We start from the raw sequence: 25200 nt of genomic DNA on the forward strand, positions 1-25200 counted from the left end.
GATAGACTTGACTCACTTATGCTCCTCTACAATAAAACAGACATAGCTGCTGAGTTGGAGTCATCAGCACTTGTTGGTCTGTAGAAAGTGAAGAAGCAAAGGCGTATCCATCTTCAAGATTTATTCCTTTATAATTAGTTTGTTTTTGTGCATTGGAATTGTGTAATAAATCGAGCTAAATCCGCTAAGTTTTATATATTATTAATTTAGCTTATGTCCGCATTTATGGCACGCATGGCTATTTTATCAGCACATTCTTTATATCCCCCCTCCAGACTTAAAACCCTAGCTGCGCCCCTGACAAAGGGTGTAACTTTGTGCGAAATGTTGTCTTTATTTTATTAGAATTAAAAAATAGTTTATTTCAGAGATATGCTCATTTCAAAATGTGTTTAGCTTGAGTCGTTCCGATCCATCTTAATGAATTCAAATATCTACGTTGAAGATATCATAGTTTCTAAGGTGCACCCGTCATCATAACCGTTTCATAAAGGGTTCATAAATTGCACTCGAAGTTCATACTTATTTTAAGAAATATAGCAGGATGCCTGTATTAGCACCTTTTTCTTGTTTCTATGCAGCAATATTAATAATGGTGTATCGCTAGTCTTGCCAATCATCGTTCTTTTGTTAAAACTCCTCTTTAAGAACAGTCTCTTGAATAGGTAAATTAACCGAGTTATTATACTGGCTATTAATATTGGCGAGTGTCAGAAACTTTTGCAAATTTTTGGGAACTAATATTATTTTAAGTAGAAAATTAAACATGTTAAATTGTGCATTTGCAGTCTTATTTTTCGTAAGTTGCTAAATTTGTTACATATTTATATCAATGATACCAGATAATATAGTCTTATACTGGGAATCATCTTTAGGCTACAAAAGTTTTGAAATTATTTTGCCAAAATTTATTGCTTCAATTTTTAAATTATACCAGGTACAAATGAAATTGCTGTCACCTTTCCAGCAAGTCGCAGATTTTTTGCAAATTTACATCATCCATCTTGGGCTGGATGTCACTTTTATGTTATCAGAATTTTGGAATATTTTTGTAATTATCTCTTTACCAGATGGCAGTTAACCTTACTATCAACGTATCATGGCAATTAAGGAAACAATGTTTCACCTGACTTGGCAACCACCTTAAATTAACCTAATGGAAATGTGAAAAATCTGAAGATAAAACCACTTTCAAACGTAGGTTTAAAGATGAAACTTCTAGTCTTTATGTGTTTTGTTGGTTTTGTAGTAGCTCGTTCTGTAGGTGATTTAAAAATTCAACGATGCGGCCAAATGTTGGCTGATGCGATAACATTAGTTTGTCAGGGGAAAGTTCCATATAAGGCTTTGGCATGGAAATCAGATGATAGAAGTACACATATTGAATCAGGTGGGTTTTATCATCTTTCTCCTTCCTCTTTATCTGTCTCCCTCTTTGACTTGTTTTTTTTTTTAATTGGTTGCGTTATTTTTCCCCTCTCCACACTTGTATGTTTAATAGTTTTTTTTTTTTTTTTTTTTTTTTTTTTTTTTTTTTTTAAGAATCCTATTTTCCACTTTAGCAATGTATATTGCTCAACTTTGGTTGCTAGAAAACTGAACAAACGGACTATCAGAGTACTAACCTGAGGACAAACGTGTTGGGGAGGGGGGTGTTAGCCTGTATAATCTTTTTTTTTTGCAAAGATGGAGAAAAGGCTTAGAAGATTAATTTCATTTAAAAGTGTCAAAATGTTCGTGAAGGTGAAAAGGGTCTGAGCTTCGAATTGTCTTACATTTTTTGTCTTTCCAGGAGATGGGAGGGGCAAACGCAAGGTGTGCCCTTACCTTCCTCCCCTTGGCGTCCGATAACCATCATTGCTCTAAAATTAGGTTTTGTTTAGCAGCTTCTCAAAGTTAAAATCATATATTTTCTTATTCTAAAAAAAAACACACCTCAAAATTTACTATAGTTTGATACGATTTAGTATGTTGGTTCTCAACAATGCGAACCAACAATGGTTTGCATTGTTGGTTTCGTGCCAGTACAAAGACTCTTACTAATCCTTGGAATAAATGTTGTAGATATAAAAAAGAGTGGAGATTTGTAATTTCCACCTTCTTCATTGTTATTGTCATTCTTTGCTTCGAAAGAATGCACAAATTTAAGTTGTGCGTAATCCGTCCGTGTGCAATACTGAAATATGGCCTAGGGTATTCTTCGCTGTACCTTTCGATTTCTTCATTTTTTTTTTTTTTAATATACTGATTGGCCGTTCAAATCAAGACGTATTCCTTGCAATAAGAAAGAGAATTGTTTGGAGCTATTGCAGTTTGACATTTCAAGGCTACGCCGAAAATGACGGAATTTGTTGTTTCTTACAACGATAATTAAACGTAAAAAATATCTTCAAATGATAGTACTCTAGTAAATATTAACTAGCTATACTTTTTTTCATTAGAAGGTGAGCAAGAAGTAGGTGGACGGTAAATGTTAACATTTATCTAGGAATTTGTACACATACAACTGTATGAATTAATAAAAGTTTTTGTGACTTAAAATTACCAAATCTTGTAACTTTTGACAGTGAAGGTACTCAAACTGGACTGCAACACAGCATACACTGCGCTGAAGTCTGCGTCTTGCGCTTCGACAAATATTTTTGCACAGCTCTGTTTGGGTATTATTTTCTTAGGTATATCTCTAAATAATTTTCTAAATCACTGACACTTCTCGATTGTCGGCTATAAATTTCGTCCTTGAATTTATTAAAAAAAAAAAAGAAAAATATAAGTGTTTAACAAGTTCCACAGTGTTTTACATACAACAACAAAAACAGCACTTCAACTTAGTCTCCCCCGTAGGGCTCTATGGCCAGGAAGAAACAGGGAAGAAACAAAACAAAAAAATCAAATAGATACATCCATTAAACATTTCTAAAATAATACACAGACACGTCACCAACCTAAACAATGCAAAAAAAAAACTGCTCATTGCTTTCATTGACTTCATTGCTGCTTTCGACTGCCTTATTAGAGAGGAAGTGCGGAGAATTATGTCTGAAAATGGAGTGCCACAGGACACCATCAACATACTCCGAAGTGCTTGCACAGACACTGAGACCCGCGTGGGTGTTTCAGGCAACTATACTCCCAAGTTTCTAGTATAGTGCCTGGAGTCATACATGGATGTCTTGTTTCGTCCATATTATTCAACTACGCTATAGATTGGATAATGAAAAATGCCCTGACAAATGATTGTGGAGATGTCTTCGGACAACTGAACGATTTCCTTCAACCCCCTGAAAAACTCGGATTTTCAAGACGACGTTAAATTTCCAGAAACCACTGCTGAAGGCTAGAAAAACACCATTGATGCCGTGTCTGAGCTCTCAAGAGTGAATCGGATTAATCATCATCAGCTCTAAGACCAAATTTATAACCCTCAACTGTTCTGTTTCATGTTAGATCATTTTGGATGGTAAACTAATTACAATCCCAAGCAATAGAAGTACCTTGAGTCTATTGTAACCAGGGCCGTCACGTATGGGGGGACACCCCCTCCAATGATTTTGGTCACTCGGTTAAAGAAAAATAAGGCTGTAAAATACTGACATGTCATCTACAGAAATTTTGAACTTGGTTGGTAAATGCAGCAGTTTTACCGACTCCTTCTATGATTTTACGGATGGTGCCACAATTTTCCATTTGGTTAAATAAACAGCATTAAAATAGTGACATGATATATACTAGAATCTAAATCTCGTTTGGTATATGCCATTGTTTTATCGACTTGTGCAGTGATTTTACATATTGTATTTGAAATAGACATTATGCTAATTATTGACAAACAACAGTCGGTAAAAATGACCAGCCAGTCGGTAAAATCTCTAAGTCCCCCCTCCCCAAACATTTTGGCTAGTAACGGCACCGATTATAACACCAGATAGTGGAGCTAGGAAAGACATATCAGTCTGCATAGCAAAAGCTCCGAAAATCTTCACCAGTCTTCAAGATCTAAATTGATAAAAATGGAAGTCGGAGCCTACGAAGCATATTTCGACCTATACCACTGTACGCTGACGAAACGCAACCTCTCAAGGCAGCAAGAAGCAGAATTCCCAATAGTAGAGTAACAAATTATTGGGACAAGTCTAAGGAGCAAGTCTTCGTAATCAAAATACATTGCCTCCAGCTCCTTGGTCGCACCTTGTGTCACCCCGAACGTGTAATTTGTTGAGATGGCACCCTCCTGAAAATGACAACCAGGAGGACAGAAGAAGAATAATTTCCTAGAACACACTGCTTTTCAATTTATAATTGAAAAAAAAAATGAAATTAAAAGAAAAAACGGAAAATTTTTGAATAACACAGTAAAACAAACAATTTTTTTTTTGCATTAACAATAATAGAGTCGAAATTTATTGGCACATCCGGAAGCCTTAATTGGCGGGGAAAAAAAGTCTAATATGCTTAGCTTAAACATAACAAATTAAGAAAAGTAAGTAAAAAAATGAAACGCTATACAAAAACAAAAGAAAACTAGTATCTAAATAAATTCCAGTATGGTAACTTGATTACCACTAGGGTAATGGCAATTATTATTATGATTGAATTACCTATTGGGCTTTGCTTAGGTGTAAGTTTTCTTTTGTTTGGAATTTGTTGTTGTGCAGCGTTTGTTTTTTGTTTTTTTTTCTCCCTTTTCTTTACATATTTTGTTTGAGCTAAGCGTTAATGTTTTCATGTTTTATCTTTTGCCGTTTAAAAGGCTTCTGAATGTGAAGTCAAAATACTCTAACTATATTTAATATCAATTTAAAAAAATGTTTTTCTTTACAATTTTCCTACAAAAATTTGTACATTTGCATTTCCTTTTAATTACGAACAGAAGAAGAATTTTCGTAAAAAATTTGAAAGCCTTCCGGAGAAATAATCGGAGATGGGACCGAGGCGGGCTAAAGATCCCCAGAGGAATTGCAGCTAATAGATCGAAGTGGTCGTCGGAAGTGACTCCAAGATTCATTGTTGCCGGGGAGGACAGTTCATCGTCAGGTTTCTGCCGAAAGTAAATAAAGTTACTGTAGAAGAAACAACGCCAGGAATTCAGTGGAAGAAAAAGGTAGTGGGTTCTAGTCTTGTTGTCAACTCAGATTGAAAGTTACCGACTGGTATCGACGGCAACTTTACTTTTGGTACTTAGAAACGCCACCATTGACATCAGGTTTAAATTTGCGACTTTTAGGGTGTTTTCCTATACTCACAGTATTTAAAGCTGTGATTAATAATAGTTTTACAATTGATAATAAGAGTTTAAAGAAGAATATGTGATCAATTTTTTTAAGATTAGTAACTTCAGCCACCAGTGGCCTAGGGACAAAGAGGAAAACCTGAATAAACTTCACGGTGTTCCAGTTTATAAAATTTAAAGAAAACAGAAGATAAAGTTTGACCTCACAACTAATAGAGCGATGGATTTTTATCGAAGTCGTGACATCTGAATGGTTGATTGAACAAATTAAATCTAGTATTGTCAATGAATGTGTAAAATATAGTGCACATGCCACGTCACGTTTTGGGCATGGTTTAAAAATTGACGAGAAAACAAATATAAAATCAGTGGCTTTAGATTTGAATAATTTGTTCATAGTACCACCGGCCTTCAAAGAGGGTATGAAGTTTGAACTAACTAGTTTAATCAAATCTATTCAAAGTGAACACAAGTCGCAAGCAGAATCTGAGAGGCAAAAACAGAACCAGCATAGTCGGGAATAAAACGACTTAGGATAAAACTAAAGTCTCAGAAGATTCGGCACTTCATATGGCACTTCCGAAGACTCCTAAGGAAAGCCCAACATTATGAGCTGAAGCCGTTAATGTCAGTGAAGCTGTTGATTTTGAGAGTTTAGTTCCAAGCCTGCATTCACTCAAAATTTTAAACTTGAAAATTTTCAACAGCCTGCCATTATTAAATCGTTAAAGGATTTTTATTGCTGCACATGCATCTTTAGGGACAACAGTAGTTGCAGGGTATACTATTACACTATCTCAGAGGTGTAAGATGAAGGCATTTTACACATCCTCTATCAAAGGCTTATCCAACAAGAAATCTAGAGACTTTAGCAGATTCTTTCAAGGTGTCGGGATTATAAGTGGAGATGTCCAGATTAATCCAAAGGCAAGTGGTTTTACAATGACAACAGAGATTTTAATATCCATGTTGTACAATGGATCAGGTTCAATTCAAAATCTAGGATGGGCTGTTTTTGACAAAATTCATTGCATCGACGATTCTGAACGAGGTGTACCACCTTGGAATTCACATCGTGGGTCAGCATGACGAGGAAAGGAAAGATGTATGTTAGTAGTACACTAAAGAGGCCTATATCTTTGGAATATTATTTATACACAGCTCAATCTAGGAAATCGAAGGAGCATAAATTCCTTATTATGGGACCCGATGGGATTTGCCTCATAAAGGCTATTGAAATGCTGCATAATCAATGAAGCCGGTACTAGGAAAGTAGAAGACGGTACTTCTCAACAAGCAAGTACTAAAAAAGGGGCTCTTGGAGGAGATAAAGGAAGTCGTGATCGAAGATAGAGCGTAAAAGAAGCCAATAAGAGTAAAAATCACAGGCGTTTCTCCTCAAACTCCTGCATGGGACCCACAGCAAAATAATCTTTGCATTAGAGTGCTTGATCATCTTCCTTCTGAGGATAAGCCTCCTGTAGTCTCTTGTACTTTGTCAAGGAGCAAATGCGATTCAAATGCAAATATGTTGAGTTGCGTTAACTTAGCAGCGGTAGAAGAAAAAGGTGCTATTGCTCAATTCTTGCATAAATGTCTGGACAAACTATAAGGATCTGATAAAAACCTCCCCCAGGCTATTCAAATATCCAACTTGTTAAAGCAAGGAATTGGAGTCCATCATATTGGAATATTGTCAATTCTAAAAGCATTCGTTGAAATTCTGTTCCCAAAAGGGAAGGTTAAGCTGCATTTTGCAACAGATACTTTTGCAATGGGAATAAATATCCCTACTCGCTTAGAAGTATTCGACGAGATCATGAAGCATGATGACAAGAATCGAAGACAATTGTTACCTGCTGAATGTGTTCAAATGGCTGGAAGTCTGGAAGATGAGGTTTGTATTCTACTGGCACTGTTCTAATATTATGTACAAATAGTGTTCCTAAATTAAAACGCCTTCAAGACATGATGGAAAGCCTCGAAAATTGGGACAGCAGTTTCGTCTGACTTATTCAATGATTTTGAATTTACTGAGATCGAAGTTATTAAGGATTCAAAACATGATGAAACTATGCTTTGGGGAACTTCATTTCAGTTCTAAAATCAAAGAGCTTGAAAAACAGTTGGAACAAAAGATAAATAAGTTGATAACCTTCTAATAATTTACTGTAACACTTGCTCGTATTAGTTTTTATAATTATTTGTATACATCGTGCATAGCAGGGCTGCCAATTGGATTGAGGGTCTAAACGGCAATCGTCTCCGTTTATTTCGAAAAATGTCTTTTCTGGGCATTTTATTGAAGAAACCGGAATAAAAAAATGCATAAGCCCCTTAGAAATCTAGAAATACGTTTTTCGGCATTTATAATTGAAAAAAATTAAAGAGAACATTTTCTTGAATTGGTACTCCATGGTGGACTGGGTGTCAAAAGAATTTCAAACCCTTACGATATTTGCATAAAGAATTTTTTCAATTTTCTGAATTTTTTGTGGGATGGAAAATTTTTGGGGACAATTCTCTCGGGAAATTTTACCCGAGGTGAATTTTCTGGAATTCCTAATAATAATATACAGAATTATTTTTATTTGTCTTTGTTTTTCTTTGGCTGCTCAATTCTGTATTCGGAGTGAATATTACAGGGGAGTTGTCCAGGGGAAACTTTCAACGTGGAGGGAATTGTCTGATAGATTTTTTTATTGAAATTGGGGGGAGTTTTTCATGGTAAAAACTTTTCATGGACAGAGGGAAATTTTCTGAGGAAAATTTTCCGCGGGGGTGGGGGGAGGGGTGGCATCATTTGAAAGACGATCAGATAAATTCAATAAAAAAATTAAATAAAAGTAAGGAGTCTAGGGGGATTTTTCCCGGGGAAATTATCTGGGGGGAATTTTTAGCGAGAAGGAAAATGTCCGGGGAGATTTTACGCCGGAGGAAATTTTTCACAGGGGAACTTTCTGGGGGAGTAATTTTTCATGGAGGAGGATTTTCTGGGGTGGATTTTCAACAGAGGGGGATTGGGAATTCCCGGAATGTTTTGAAAAACGATCAGAAATTAAGCTGTTTTAATTAGGACGGTTGTCTCCTCCTCAATCCCCCCCTCGTTGCACTAAATTATTTATTATTTTGAGAAACCCTCTTGTTTCAATTCAACAGAACTTGTATTTCAGCAGTTGTTCTAAAAGAATTCGGACAAGAGTCAAACTTTAGTAGTAAAGAGCAAAGTTTTAAAAAAAGGGGGAAACCCCCTCATATACGTAATAGTTTCTGTTCGTTTTAAGTTTCATTGCTGCGCCCTACTTTAAGTTGAAAAAGCTTGTTTTCTTTGTTTTATTGTAATATTAAGCCATCAATTTGCCATATGACGGACGAAGATGTATTTGGTAGGTTATTATTTGCGACAAAGCGTCTCGGCTCGTTAGCTTCTAAAAAAAAAAAAAAAAAAATTTTTTTTCAGATCTGCCTCCTCTTTTTGATTGGTCTGCAAATTAACCCATGTGTTCAATCCAGTAACACCTTTGGCGGACACAAATTTAACATTGATAAATAAATCCAAATCTGTGGGAAAAATAATAACTATCGTTTCTTTTCAGGATTTTCAAACGTAAAAATAACATAGAACAAACAGTGACCTGTTAAGCTCAAATTATACTCCGGGTGATTAACATATAAAAATTTCGTCTTATCTAGCACATGATTTGCGTTTGACACGCCATTATTCACGATGGAATTTGGACGTTTGGAAATTAAAAAAAACAAAATTAATTATTTTTAAAAGGAATTCCCTGCTTATTTACTAATTACACACTGGTAGTAAGGTATTAATTTTAAAAAATCTCGGTTAAAGTTGTCAATTATTTTAAACTATCCTTGTGTGAATTTTTCAGGAAAAGAATCTTAATATGAATTATTGTTTATAGGAGTAGAAAATGGTGGCATTGTCGAGTTATGCTGTCTTAATGCATGCAGGATTCGCTTTCTTCAGACATACTGCTTAAAACCTCTGCCTCTTCCAGAAGAAATAGACTATTATGAGTAAGCCAGCTAAGCCAATTTGATTCATATTTTTTGTATATAAGAGAATATCTAATTCAAATAAGAGTTTGGAAAAGCAGCTTAAAAAATTAATAATTTTGCATCAACATGATAGTGCAAGATCAGCCAGACCCAACTAAAAGCTAAAATTGAATTGGCGCGCTTTAATTACTAGTTGCACCAAGTCAAAACTTATGGAACATGCTAGAATATCATCATCCATGTTAGAAAATTTAATTAAGGCCACGAAGTTCCCTTATTGCTCTCTAAGCAATTGAACTTAAAAAGTGTTTAAGAATGCGACTCTGGATGTACAAACGGCGTTCGTTTATTATTTTTTTTTTTTTGTGTGCAGTCCTTAATATGCAGACGAGCTATACTTTACCCCACCCCCTAATTTGCAAATATATAGCCCAAATTTGTTCCTAGAGTATTATATTTTTATCATACTTAGGTATATTTCATTTGGATTTAGCGTCAGAGAAACAGGTTCAACTTTTATATAGGTCGGGGCTATATCATACAAGTACAGGGGTGTCGTTTGGGGGTGGCAAGGGGGGCAGTTGCCCCTCCAATAATGTGAAGAAAAAAATTATTATACATTCTATGCCCTTTGACAGGACCTTTGATCCTGGTAAGGACCTCTCTTGCCCCCCTCCCAATAAAAATGCTGGACATTCGCCCCTGTACAAGTACCATCATTAATACTAACTTATAAAATTACAACTTTTTTTAAATCCCCAACAGTGTCCACCTTGTAATTTTTCAAGTTTATATTTAGGCAATATTGTTATGTTTTATATTTCGTTTTTCAAAAATTGACAAAGGGCAAAAGCGAACACGCCAGAGTCGTTTTTAAAGTTGCTTCCAAAAAAATAACAAGTCTTTTTATGTCGTAACGATTTTCCAGGTGTCTAAAACGATTTTCCTTTGTCTAAAACGTCACAGAAAATAACCGAACACTTCAAAAACTGATAACGTGGGAACGATTAGCTGCAGAAAAATAGAGTTTATTGGGTTTAAGATGTAAGAAAGAACATTACATCATCTTCCTAGACAATTAGATCGTCTTTTTATTCTTTTAAGTACCCCTGAGTAACTCTAAGTATGTTGAAGAACATAATGAATTTTGACACTTAATTTTAAAATTCAATCAGAATTTTACAATTACTGATAATTTTTTCCGTAATGATCGCTAATTTTTTTATTTTGTGTGCAATATTAATAATTCAATAAAATGAAAAAAAATGAACCCATTTTTCATGTAGGAAACAAAAAACTTTTCTGTAGTTCCCAGTTTTTATCTTTAAAGAATAGCTACAAATATTTAAATTAGGTTTGATAGAAGTTGTATGATAATTTATTCAAATTCATTGTAAAAAAGTTAAATTACAAATACAAAAAAAAAATCTAGAGTAAGAACTTTTGTTTCCTTGTATGTGTAATGAAACATTTTAAATTGTGTTTAGTGTTAAGAAAACTATTGTTCAGAAACATTGCCAAAAAATACTTTTTCATTGTTTTAATTTGTCATTTTTGTTTAATTTTTTTTTTTTTTCTGTCAATATACAACGTGTCATAGTTTATTTTTCTTGTTTTTTTCTTGCATTGCAAATACTGCCGCTGTTTTTTTAACGTTGGAGATAGTGTAATTATTTTCATGAATCATTGTTAAAAATCATATCGTTTTATTTCTGCCAGAGACAACGGGATATTTATTATACCTAGGTTATTTAGGTTATTGCCTTTAACTTTTCAGCAATTAATACTTTTTCAAAAAAAAATTACGTATTAAAAATACAAAGTCCCCAGTTTCTTAGGAATCAATCTTTAAAGAATAGCTAAGCAAACCTAAATTAGGTTTGATTGAAGCTCTATGGGAACCTATTTAAATTCACCGCAAAAAAGTTAAAATAGAAATACAAAAAAAACAAAATCTAGAGCAAAAACTTTGTTTCGTTGTTGGTATAATGAAACATTTTTTTTTGTGTTTAGTACTATGAAAATTATTTTTCAGAAAGGTTGCCAGAAAATACTTTTTCATTGTTTTTTTTTTCATAAATTTTTGATCAATGCTAAAGCATCATTGCTAAAAGTAACTTTATTTTGTTTTTTTCTGTCAACACACAACGTGTCACAGTTAATTTTTCTATTTTTGCTTTGCAAATACTGTCCCTGTTTTTTTTTGTTTTTTTTTTATCGTTGGAAAAAGTGCAATTATTTCCATGAATCATTTTAAAAAGTCATATGGTTTTCTTTCGGTCAAAGACAACGGTTTATTGCTTTTATCTACGTTGTAGCAGCGAAAAACTTTCAAAAAAGGCTTTAATCTTCAAATGCACCAGCATTGAAAAAATTCAACTAACTGGAAAAATCCAATCATGTTAATGCTGAAATTGAAAGCATAAGGTGGTCATGATAAAGAAAGTCATCCTTGAATAGTTATAAGATATATCATGACTGCCACAATCGTTCAATTTTGATGTTTCAATATTATAATTTTTCCGGGTAGGAGGCAAGAAAAGTTTTATTGTATTTTAATTAAATTTAGTGATAAAACAGTTTCTTTATCATTTTCATTTTACTTTCAGTTTATTCAGAAGTAAATCTTTTTATATCTCATCCTAGGGAGTATTGTATGTTCCACCTTCATACGTTCGACACTGTGAAACCGACCAAATAAGTGGGACGAATAATATAAATTCCGACAATTATCAGTCCTAAACGGCTTATATTTGAAAGACTTATTCGAAGAATGACATATCTCTATTCAAAGTTTGGGCGTTCGAATGTTCATCCTTTAAGATTCAATCCTCTAAACAATAAAATAAAAGAAAGCTTTAAAAGCCTGACCGTAGCTAAGAATAATATAATCTGAAACCAAAAACAAATTCTCGAGCGATGGGGCTTAATAAGTAGCTTCACATATAAGTAGGAACAAAAAAAAATCATGGCACACAAAAGCAAGGTTAATTTTTGTAGTAACAGAAAAAAATGGCACATAAAAGCAGTCTTTGTTATTTGTGTCATTGCAAATACTGAGATTGTTTTAGGTGTCATTACTTTTCTGCTGAAGCCATTTATACCGTCTCCTCCCGAACGATATTTTCGTTGAAAATATTCAAAGAATTAAAACCAAGGAAGATATCCATGGATGCGGCGTTCACAGAAAACTAGCCTCCCCCAATCAAAGGGGTTACACTACCCGCCCCCCTCTTTTCAGGAGTACTTTGAAAAGGATAGAGAAAGATATCGTAAAGGGGTGTGAAATTCACAGAAAATACACCCACGAAAGATCATACACAGAGAAAAATTTTAAAACAGTTGACTGCACCAACCCTTGAAAAGGGCTTTCATTGGGAGGGAAAACCTATCGTTCTACCATCTTCCCTGGTTTAGGTTTCAGCGGTATAATCTCTGTAAACTCAAGCTTGTGCCTATACAGTTTCCCATGGATGCAATCTACCATGGTCGCAATCTTTTAGTGTGGATTTGTCATCGGTTTAATTTTCCTGTGACCCTAAAAATGTTACTTTTGCTTAAGAGAATTACCTTGAGGAGGCTGTCCCCTCCTCACCACCTCGCTATTTATTCCTTATATGAATGGGGCGGTCCCCTCCTAAACGCCTCGCTCCTTACGATAAAGTTTTACTCTGACTCACAATTTTTTTTTATAAAAAATAAAAAAAATTAGCATAATTTGAGAGGCGGTTAGGATGGGCACGCCCCTTTCAAATAAAGACTAAATAGAGCAGCGGTGTGGCGGGGACCACCCCGTTCATATACGGAATAATTTCTGTTCGTTTTAAGTTTTAATGTCGCTCCTTACTTTCAGTTTAAAAAACTTGTTTTTTTTATTTAATTTCTGATCGTTTTTTAGTTAATGCAGCTTTTATTTGCATATAAATTTTACTTTTCTTTTGCTAAATGAATGTCTTTACAAATTAACTTACGTAACTAACTTCTATATTCGTATATTTTTCTTCTGGCAAAAATTCAAAGTTGCAGATTTTTGCAGATATGAGCTTGAAACCTATGTAATAGGGTTTTCTGATACGCTGAATCTGACATTGTGATTTTCATTAAAATTCTTTCACTTGTAGGGGATGTTTCCCCCTCTTTAAAAAATCGAGTAAATTTCCTCAGGCTTGTTGCCTTTGATGAGTAATACTAAACTTAATAAAATTTATATATTTAGAATCAGCATTATAAACACATTCTTTTGATACATTTATTGACATCAAAATTCCGTTTTTAAAAGTTTCGATTACTATTGAGCCGTATCGCTTGTTTTTTTATTGTTTTTTTTTATTACGTATATGTTATTAAGTATATGTGGGGGTTCTCCCATTATTCAATACCACGCTATTTACGTTAAAAGTTAAAAAAAAAATTGATTCACAAACCCCTGAATCACAAAGGCCGTTTAATTAGAAGATAGAGCTCTTTTGAAAGCACTAAAAAAAAACTGTAGCGTAAAGAGTGAGGTATTGACTTGGGGGAGAACCCCCTCACATACTTTCTAATTTCTGTTCGTTTTAATTTCTAATATTCGTTGTTAAATTTTAGTTGGAAAGACTTGTTTTTTTTTTTATTTAATTTCTGATCGTTTTTTAAATAATTCTTGGAAATATGGCGCCCCCATCATAGAAATGTCCCTTACCCCAAAGAAACATCCTCCACGGCCATATTCTCCAGAGTAACTCCTCCTCTAGCCCCCCTCCAGAAAAAATCCTTCCTGAAAATGGTTGTATACTTCCCAATAACCAATAAATAATGCTGGCAAGTCCGGCGCCCCCTTCATGGCGATTTCCCTTCCCCCATTAGAACTTCCTTCATAAAAAGATCATCCACCATAACCCCCGACCCACCCTTCCCTCACACTACCAGAAAAAAAAACTCCTGTAAACTTCTGTATACTTCCGAATAACCAATACTATATGTTAACATTGGGTAAAGTTCATATCTTTTAGCCCTCCCTCTGGGTACTTCGGGGGATTAAGTCATCCCAAAATACATATTTATCATATTTTCGACCATGCTGAACAAAATGGCTATCTCAAAATTTTGATCGGGTGACTTTGGTAAAAAAATAAGCGTGGGAGGGGGCCTAGTTGCCCTCCATTTTTTTTTGTCAATTAAAAAGGGAAATGGAAATTTTAATTTTCGTTCCAATGAGCCCTCCCAAGATATTCTAGGACCACGGGGTCGATACGATCACCCCTGGGAAAAAAAAAAAAAACAAAAAAACAAACAAACAAACAAAAAAAAAACCATCCGTCTTATTTATTATGGCAAAAAATGCAAAATTCCCCATTTTTGTAGATAGGATCTTTAAAACTCTACAGTAGGGTTCTCTGATATGCTGAATATGATGGTGCGATTTTTATTAAGGTTCTATAACTTTTAGGGGGTCTTTCCCCCTTGTTTTGAAAATCAGCCAAATTTTCTCAGGCGCATAACTTTTGATGGGTAGTTCTAAACTTGATGAAAGTTATATATTTGAAATCAGCATTGAAATCTGATTCTTTTGATGTATCTATTGGTATCAAAAACCCGTTTTCTAGAGTTTCCGTTACCATTGAGCCGGGTCGCTCCTTACTTACAGTTCGTTACCACGAACTGTTTGATATTCGAACTCGTCTGAGTTTCGGTATTCAACTTATTGCCTGAGTTTAATGATGTGAATGATGCTTTCGGAAATCTATTTTGATGTTTTGCGATTACAGTGGCCTCTGGTCGCTTGAGCAGCACCAAGAACAACTTTGCATAAGAAGTCCATACATGGTCAATGCGACAGGTTGTATAGCCAATTTCGTCAGTTTGAAGGTCTTCCAAGTTGTCGGAGATCTCGACAGCGCATAAGTGGTACATCTCAAAGTCACTCGGGTGGGATGCGTTTAATCATCGCGTGGCATTTTTGTTGACAGTAGCTGCAAGTCTTACCTTCTAGTTGACCATCACAAAATGATGATCCGTTCCATATTTGGAACCGATGTCGGCTCCTAGATTTAGCACACAGTTCCTGTACCTAAAAGTTATAAAGCCAGGAAAATAAGCTAACAACGGTAACCAAAATATTATTGCGCGCTATTTCAAATGAAGAAATAAATTCATTCAATTTTTGTTTTTCAAGATGTTTTGATGATCAAGATGTCGAACGCATCAAGATGTGTTTCTCAAGATTATCCTTCAAGATGTATTAAATCCGAAGGCGTTTACGAATGATTTTAATTTATTTCCTCACAATTCTAGGGACCACCATAGGAAAGAAGAACTGGAATACGGTGCATCAGAACCATCGTTCTTCAAAGAGAATATAATCGATTCAGTAAGTATTACATATATATTTTCTTGTAGCCAAACATAATAAGGTTGCAGAAAATATAAGTTAATCCATATTTGCAACCTTTTATTTGTTTCGAAGTTTCCAAGTTTTCAGGGCTGAAAAACTAGAGATGGTTCTTTCTTACGTAATAATTCTACAAGCTAACAGTAAAAAATTACATATTTCATTTAATTTAAATGAATATTTCATTTAATTAAGTTTTAGCTTGGAATAAATATTTGAAGCTAACAGTGAAAAATCAATTATTTCATGCCTTACAGTTCACGGAATTTATTTTCCATGACGGGAAGAGGAAGAAAACGTGGTAACTTCCGTTTAATGAAACAGAAAAAAAAACGTAGTCTTTAATATGCTTTACTAAGGATATTAATATCATCAATTAGATTTCCCTTACTTTTCAATGCAAGCATTATGTTACAACACCCTTTAACACCAGCCAATGCGTCATTCCTTAAATTATGAACATTCTAGCCTAGAACATTCTAGATTTTAGGCCTATACCAAAAGGGGAAAAAATATTTGTATGAAGATACAAAAGTAGAGATGACCCTAAAGCTCCGGACGGGGCTCCTTATTTGGGCATAGAACCACGTGGTTTATGGTTTTCTCAGTGAGAATTGTTTGTCCAGGTGTAATGACATTGGGGTGATTTACATAATCGGTGGGGAAATTATTGATTCACGAAGGGGGAATTAAGAAACATTATGGTTTCTTTGAACTTTAGGCGAACCTAACCTGAGAACTTGATTTACATAATCGGCGGGGGAATTATTGATTCACGAAGGGGGAATTAAGAAACATTATGGATTCTTTAATCTCTAGGCCTGAGGGATTTATTTATTATTGTTGTTTTATGTCTTTAGGCGAACCTAACCTGAGAAATTGATTTACATAATCGGCGGGGGAATTATTGATTCACGAAGGGGAATTAAGAAACAAACATGGCTTCCTTGATCTTTAGGCTAACCTAACCTGAGAAATTTATTTACATAATCGCTAGGGGAATATATTGATTCACGAAGGGGGAATTAAGAAACATTATGGCTTTCTTTAATCTTCGGTCTGAGGGATAAACGTTCTTTAGGTCAGAGAGAAAAATTAATATTCTATTTTTAAATAGGGCTTCATTGATCTTTACTGTCAGGAATTAGAAATGACATCACTTGTTATCTTGGAATTATGTGGGAGTCTAAAGAGATATAAATTCTATTTTTAAATACGGCTTCACTGAGCTTTAAGTCGGAGAGATAAATTGATATTCTAACGAAACCTTAATAGTGTAGCTAGGAACATTTATGAGATGAAGAGATTAACGTAGGAAATGGTCTCCTAGAAATTTGAAATGTGAAAGCACAGAGATGCCAGAAACAAAAGGAACACGCTGAGATTACGTTTAGGGATTATTTGGGCGAAACCGTTTTAGGGAATTATTTCGGCGAAACAGTTAGAGACATTTTAAAAGATGATTTTAGAAAAGGTTTTAGAAGTGGTTTTGAGTGTGGTCGTTATAATACACAAGTTCCATTTGCACAGTGTTGTGAGGTCCCTTACCCCAACCCCAAAGAGTCCTCATACCCCACCCCGACCCCGAAGGGTCCTCATACCCCACCCCAACCCCGAAGGAAGCCCCCGGTCCCCAAAGGTTCCCCGGGCTCCCACCCGGCTCCTCAGATCCCCAAGGGTCCCCCAGACCCCCAAAGGACCCCCCAGGCCCCTAAAGCTTCCTGCCTTTTCACCCACAACTATACTTTACAGCTTTATGGATACATCAAAACCAAGAAATACTTTTCAAAAGGCGTTTCAAAGCAAGTTCATTTCTTAATGTCCCTTCTAAACCCATTTTCCAACTTGAAGTACCCATCCTTTTCACCCACAACTTTACTTTACAGCTTTGGATACATCAACACCAAGAAATACATTTCAAAAGGCATTTCAGAGCAAGTTCCTTTTCTTAATGTCCCTCCTAAACCCATTTTACAAGTTGAAACATCCTTCCATTTCACCCACAACATTACTTCACAGCTTTTTGATATCTCAACACCAAGAAATACCTTTCAAAAGCCATTTCAGAGCAACATCTTTTCTTAATGTCCCTTCTAAGCCCATTTTACAAGTTGAAGTACCCAATCCTTTTCAACCACAACTTTACTTTACAGCTTTTTGGATATCTCAACACCAAGCAATACTTTTCAAAAGGCATTTCAGAGCAAGTTCTTTTCTTAATGTCCCTCCTAAGCCAATTTTACATGTTGAAGCATCCGTCCTTTTCACTCACAATTTTACTTTACAGCTTTTTGGATTCCTCAACACCAAGAAATACCATTCAAAAGGTATTTCAGAGCAACTTCGTTTCTTAATGTCCCTTCTAAACCTATTTTCCAACTTGAAGTACCCATCATTTTCACCCACAACTTTACTTTACACCTTTTTGGATACCTCAACACGCAGCAAGACTTTTCAAAAGGCATTTCAGAGCAAGTTCCTTTCTTAAAGTCCCTCCTAGACCCATTTTACAAGTTGAAGATTCAATCCTTTTCACCCAAATATTTACTTTACAAGTTTTTGGTTCTTTTGAATGCACCAATACCATGCAATACTTTTCAAAGACATTTCAGAACAAGTTCTTTTCATAATGTCCATCCTAAACCCATTTTGCAAGTTGAAGTGCCCATCCTTTTCATCCAAAGCTTTATTTTACTGCATTTTGAATGCTCCAATATAAAGCAATACTTTTCAAAGACATTTCAGAGCAACGTCTTTTCTTAATATCCCTTCTAGACCCATTTTACAAATTGAAGTACCCATCCTTTTCACCCAAAACTTTACTTTACAACTTTTTGGATGCCTCAACACCATGCAATACTTTTCAAAAGTCATTTCATAACAAGTTCTGTGCTTAAGTCCCTTCCTACACCATTTTTACAAGTTGAAGCATCCATCCTTTTCACCCACAACTTTACTTTAGAGCTTTTTGGTTACCTCAACACCAAGGAATACTTTTCAATAGAGATTTAAGATCGATTTCATTTCCTAATGTCCATCCTAAAGCCATTTTACAACTTGACGCTTTCATCCTTTTCACCCACACCTATACTTTACAGCTTTTTGGATGCCTCAGCACCAAGCAATACTTTTCAAAAGACATTTTAGAGCAAGTTCTTTTCTTAATATTCCTCCTAAACCCATTTTCCAACTTGAAGAATTCTTTCATTTCACTGACAACTTTACTTTACAGCTTTTTGGATACCTCAACACGAAGAAATACTTTTCAAAAGACATTTCAGAGCAAGTTCCTTTCTTAATATCCCTTCTAAACCCATATTCCAACTTGAAGCATCCTTCCGTTTCACCCACAACTTTACTTTACAGCTTTTTTGGATACCTCAACACCAAGAAATACCTTTCAAAAGGCATTTCAGAGCAAGTTCATTTCTTAATATCCCATTTAAACCCACGTTCAAACTTGAAGTACTCATCCTTTTAACCCACAACTTTACTTTATAGGTTTTTGAATGCTCCAAAACCAAGAAATACCTTTCAAATGGCATTTCAGAGCAACTTCTTTTCTTAATGTCACTTCTAAACCCATTTTCCAACTTGAAGTCCCCATCCTTTCCACTCACAACTTTACTTTACAGTTTTTGAATACCTCAAGATCAAGCAATACTTTTCAAATGGCATTTCAGAACAAGTTCTTTTCATAATGTCCCTCCTAAACCCATTTTACAAGTTGAAGCATCCATTGTTTTCACCCAAAACTTTACTTTACAGCTTTTTGGATACCTCAACACCAAGAAATACCTTTCAAAAGGCATTTGAGAGCAACATCTTTTCTTAATGTCCCTTCTAAACCCATTTTCCAGCTTGAAGTACCCAACTTTTTCACCCAGAACTATACTTTACAGCTTTTTGACCGCCCACAACACCAAGCAATACTTTTCAAAAAGCATTTCAGAGCAAGTTCCTTTCTTAATGTCCCTCCTAAACCAATTTTACAAGTTGAAGCATACATCCTTTTCACTCACAACTTTACTTTACAGCTTTTTGGATGCCTCAACACCAAGAAATACCATTCAAAAGGCATTTCAGAGCAACTTCTTTTCTTACTGTCCCTTCTAAACCCATTTTCCAACTTGAAGTACCCATTCTTTTCACCCACAACTTTACTTTACAACTTTTTGGATACCTCAACACCAAGCAATACTTTTCAAAAGGCATTTCAGAGCAAGTTCCTTTCTTAAAGTCCCTCCTATACCCATTTTACAAGTTGAAGCATCCATCCTTTTCACCAACAACTTTACTTTACAGCTTTTTGGTTCTTTTGAATGTGCCAATACCATGCATTACTTTTCAAAGACATTTCAGAACAAGTTCTTTTCATAATTTCAATCCTAAACCCATTTTACAAGTTGAAGTACCCATCCTTTTCACCCACAACATTACTTTACCGCTTTTTGAATGCCCCAACATCAAGCAATACTTTCCAAAGACATTTCAGAACAAGTTCTTTTCTTAGTGACCCTCTTAAAACCATTTTAAATGTTTAAGTATCCATTATTTACACCAACAACTTTACTTTAGAGCTTTTTGAATGCCCAAACACCAAGCAATACTTTTGATAAGACAGTTCAGAACAATTTATTTTCTAAATGTCCTTCCTAAATCAATTTTACAAGTTTAAGTACCCATCCTTTACAGCCAACACCAAGAAATACTTTTCAAAAGGCATTTCACAACAAGTTCCTTTCTTAATATCCCTCCTAAACCCATTTTACAAGTAGAAGTACTCATCCTTTTCACCAGAACTTTACTTTACAACTTTTTTCTAATGTCCCTCCTAAACCCATTTTACAAATTGAAGAACCCAACTTTTTCACCCAGAACTATACTTCACAGCTTTTTGAATGTCCACAACACCAAGCAATACTTTTCAAAAGGCATTTCAGAACAAGTTATTTTCTTAATGTCATTCCTAAACCCACTTTACAAGTTGAAGTTCCCTGCCTTTTCACCCGCAACTATACTTTACAGCTTTTTGAATGCCACAACATCAAGCAATACTTTTCAAAAACATTTCAGAACAAGTTCTTTTCTTAATGTCCCTCTTAAACCCATTTTACAAGTTGAAGTACCCATCCTTTTCCCCCACAACTTTACTATACATCTTTTTGAATGCCCCAACACCTAGCAATACTTTTCAAAAGGCATTTCAGAACAAGTTCCTTTCTTAATGTCCCTCCTAAACCCATTTTACAAGTTGAAGTACCCATCCTTTTCACCACAACGTTACTTTACAACTTTTATTCTTAATGTCCCTCCTAAACCCATTTTACAAGTTGAAGTACCCAACTTTTTCTTCCAGAACTATACTTCACAGCTTTTTGAATGCCCACAACACCAAGTAATACTTTTCAAAAGGCATTTCAGAACAAGTTCTTTTCTTAATGTCCATCCTAAACCCATTTTACAAGTTGAGGTACCCATCCTTTTCACCACAACTTTACTTTACAACTTTCGTGCACGCCTCAATATCATACAAGTTTTCACTTCAGTTCCGATTTTTGTTTTGTACACGCCACAATATCGGGTAAGTTTCCACTTGATTTCAAATTTTTCTTAAAGGGATGAAAAAATTTTAAATAATTTTTCAAATTTCTAATAGAAGATAGAATGATAAAGTTATCTTCTGAATTTTATTAAAGAACTTACAATCCAATTCTAATTTCTCCAAAGAAAAAAAAATCTTCCACTTCAGTTTTTAATTTCATAAAGGCACAAGGATACTTAAATTTGTTTTCGAAAATTTTCCGTAGAAGATAGAAAAAGCTATTCCATAGTTGTGAATATTTTTCCGGAAGATAAAAATTTCTTCTTCAATTTTAAATTTTCTCAACGAAGTGAAGAAAAGTTCAAGTTCTGGTCATCATGCAAGATTCCACTTCAGTTCAGATTTTTCTCGAAGAGATGAAAAAATTTTAAATACTGTTCCAAATTTGTCATTGAAGATAGAAAGTTTAAGATATCTTCTTAATTTTACTTAAGAAATCACAGTTCCATTCTACTTTCTCCGAAGAAAATGAAAATCTTCTTCTTCAGTTATTATTTTCACAAATACATGAGGTTCTTTAAAGTTATATTTGAAGTTTCCCAATGAAGTGAATAAAAGTTCAAGATCTCTTCTGAATTTTCTCAATGAAAAAGAAATTAGTTATTGATCAATTCTATTTTTCCTAATAATATAAAATGATTCCACTTCAGTTCAGATATTTCCCCAAAGACATAAATTTAAAATTCTCCTCCAAATTTTTTGTAGAAGATAGAAAAAGTTACACATTGATCGTGAATATTTCACTATGAAGATAAGGAGCTACTTTTCGCATTGATGTGAAGAAAAGTTCAAATTCTTGTCCTAACTATCCATATGAAAAGAAATAAGTTACAGACCCATTCTGTTTTTCAAGAAAAAATCAATATTTTCCACTTCAGTTTAGATTTTTTTCAGAGATTGAAAAATATTAAATTAATGTTTTAAATTTTTCATAGAAAAGAAATAAGTTACAGATCAATTCTATTTTTCAAGAAAAGATCAATATTTTCCACTTCAGTTTAGACTTTTCTCAAAGATATGGAGAATTTTTAAATTACTGTTCTAAATGTTTGATAGAATATACAAAAATTTATACTTTGATCATGAAAGTTAACTCAAGTCTGAATTTTATTAATGAACTGACAGTTCAATTCTAATTTCTCCAGAGAAAAATTAAAATCTTCCACTTCAGTTCTTAATTTCACAAAGACACAAAGAAGTTTAAAGTTCTCTTCTGAATTTTCTTAGAGAAAAGAAAAAAGTTATAGTTCAATTCTAATTTTTTTTTTCAAAGGAAATAAAAAATCTCTAAGTTAGGTTAGGTTAGGCTAGATTAAGTTATGTTAGGTTAAGTTAGGTTAGGTTAGGTTAGCCTACGTACGCGCGCGTACGTAGGCTAACCTAACCTAACCTAACTTAACCTAACATAATTTAATCTAGCCTAACCTAACCTAACTTAAACATGGAGAGATGTTTACTACTTAACCTAACCTAACTTAGCTAACCTAACCTAACTTACCTAACCTGACTTAACCGAACCTAATCTAACCTAACTTAATCTAGTCTAACCTAACCTGACCCTACTCGCCGGAAAATCCCCCCCGGTTGACTTTGTATTTGTGTGTTGTTACCACATGTTGTTACTTCAATAAAATATTTTATGCATTACTTTGTTATATTTCTATTATTTATGAAAAGCTAGCATTTTAAGCGCTGGTAATTTTTATTAAAAATTTTAATATTTTTTATTTTATTTGAAAAAAAAATTGGAATTGAAGAAAAAATTTTTTCTTTTCTATACTAAAATTAATACTAGAACTTTAAATTTATTTGTTTATTTGTAATATAAAGAACTGTAGTGGAAGATTTTAGTTTTCATCTGGATAAACTAGAATTGGACAGTGGGTTAATTAATAAAATTCTGACTTGAACTAACTTTTCATAATAAGCGTATAGCTTTTTATATATTCTATGAAAAATATATAAAATTAATTTAAAATTTCTCAATCTATTTGAGAAAAGTCTAAACTGAAGAGGAAAATTTTTATTTTTTCTTGAAAAAAATAATGGGTCTATAACTTATTTCTTTTCTATGAAAAATTCAGAACAGTAAATTTATGTTTTTCCATCTCTGAGAAAAATCCGAATTGAAGTGGTAAATATTTATTTTTTCTTGAAAAATAGAATGGATCTGTAACTTATTTCTTTTCATATGGATAGTTAGGAAAAGAACTTGAACTTTTCTTCACATCAATGAGAAAAGTAGCTCCTTATCATCATAATGAAATATTCACGATTAATGTGTAACTTTTTCTATCTTCTAAAAAAAATTTGGAGGAGAATTTTAAATTTATGTCTTTGGGGAAAAATCTGAACTGAAGTGGAACCTTTTTATATTATTAGGAAAAATAGAATTGATCAAAAACTAATTTGTTTTTCATTGAGAAAATTCAGAAGAGAGCTTGAGCTTATCTTCACTTCATTGAGAAATTTCAAATAGAAGTTTAAATTTCCTTGTGTCTTTGTTAAAATAAGAACTGAAGTGGAAGATTTTTATTTTCTTTGGAGAAATTAGAATTGAACTGTAAGTTCTTTAATAAAATCCAGAAGATAACTTGAACTTTCTATCTTCTATGAAAAATTTGGAACAGTATTTTAAATTTTTTCATCTCTTTGAGAAAGATCTGAACTGAAGTGGAATCTTGCATGATGACTAGAACTTGAACTTTTCTTCACTTCGTTGAGAAAATTTAAAATTGAAGTAGAAATTTTTATCTTCCAGGAAAATATTCACAACTATGGTAGAGCTTTTTCTATCTTCTACGGAAAAATGTCAAATAGAACTTTAAATTTCCTTGTGTCTTTGTGAAATTAAGAACTGAAGTGGAAGATTTATATTTTCTTTGGAGAAATTAGAATTGAACTGTAAGTTCTTTAATAAAATTCAGAAGATAACTTGAACTTTCTATCTTCTATGAAAAATTTGGAATAGTATTTTAAATTTTTTCATCTCATTGAGAAAAATCTGAACTGAAGTGGAAACTTGCATGATATTGTGGCGTGTACAAAAAAAATCGGAACTGAAGTGAAAACTTGTATGATATTGTGGCGTGCACAAAAGTTGTAAAGTAAAGGTGTGGTGAAAAGGATGGGTACCTCAACTTGTAAAATGGGTTTAGGATGGACATTAAGAAAATAACTTGTTCTGAAATGCCTTTTGAAAAGTATTACTAGGTGGTGTGGGCATTCAAAAAGCTGTGAAGTATAGTTCTGGATGAAAAAGTTGGGTACTTCAACTTGTAAAATGGGTTTAGGAGGTACATTAAGAAAAAAAGTTGTAAAGTAACGTTGTGGTGAAAAGGATGGGTACTTCAACTTGTAAAATGGGTTTAGGAGGGACATTAAGAAAGGAACTTGTTCTGAAATGCCTTTTGAAAAGTATTGCTAGGTGTTGGGGCGTTCAAAAAGCTGTAAAGTAAAGTTGTTGGGGAAAAGGATGGGTACTTCAACTTGTTAAATGGGTTTAGGAGGGACAATAAGAAAAGAACTTGTTCTGAAATGTTTTTGAAAAGTATTGCTTGATGTTGTGGCAATCAAAAAGCTGTAAAGTATAGTTGCGGGTGAAAAGGCTGGGAACTTCAACTTGTAAAATGGGTTTAGGAAGGAAATTAAGAAAATAACTTGTTCTGAAATGTCTTTTGAAAAGTATTGCTTGGTGTTGTGGGCATTCAAAAAGCTGTGAAGTATAGTTCTGGGTGAAAAAGTTGGGTTCTTCAACTTGTAAAATGGGTTTAGGAGGGACATTAAGAAAAAAGTTGTAAAGTAAAGTTATGGTGAAAAGGATGAGTACTTCTACTTGTAAAATGGGTTTAGGAGGGATATTAAGAAAGGAACTTGTTGTGAAATGCCTTTTGAAAAGTATTTCTTGGTGTTGGCTGTAAAGGATGGGTACTTAAACTTGTAAAATGGGTTTAGGAAGACATTAAGAAAAGAAAT

General features: G+C 34.0%; 1 protein-coding gene and 1 pseudogene across 1 annotated transcript in view; both read left to right on the forward strand.

Annotated features, from left to right (window-relative positions):
* Window positions 1–1209: 1209 nt before the first annotated feature.
* The window catches only part of LOC148947679 (insulin-like growth factor 2.L), a 30564-nt gene continuing 6573 nt past the window's right edge, over window positions 1210–25200 (forward strand). Inside the window, exons 1-3 of the mRNA XM_089095981.1 lie at window positions 1210–1390; window positions 9154–9268; window positions 15524–15599. Of these exons, the coding sequence (XP_088952107.1) occupies window positions 1210–1390; window positions 9154–9268; window positions 15524–15599 (372 nt within the window). The remainder of the gene's footprint in view (window positions 1391–9153; window positions 9269–15523; window positions 15600–25200) is intronic.
* Window positions 4011–7392, forward strand: LOC148947680 (superkiller complex protein 2-like; annotated as a pseudogene).

The sequence above is a fragment of the Artemia sp. Qi Xiang Cuo genome, chromosome 10, assembly GCF_049724085.1.
Source record: "Artemia sp. Qi Xiang Cuo chromosome 10, ASM4972408v1, whole genome shotgun sequence".
NCBI lineage: Eukaryota > Metazoa > Arthropoda > Branchiopoda > Anostraca > Artemiidae > Artemia > Artemia sp. Qi Xiang Cuo.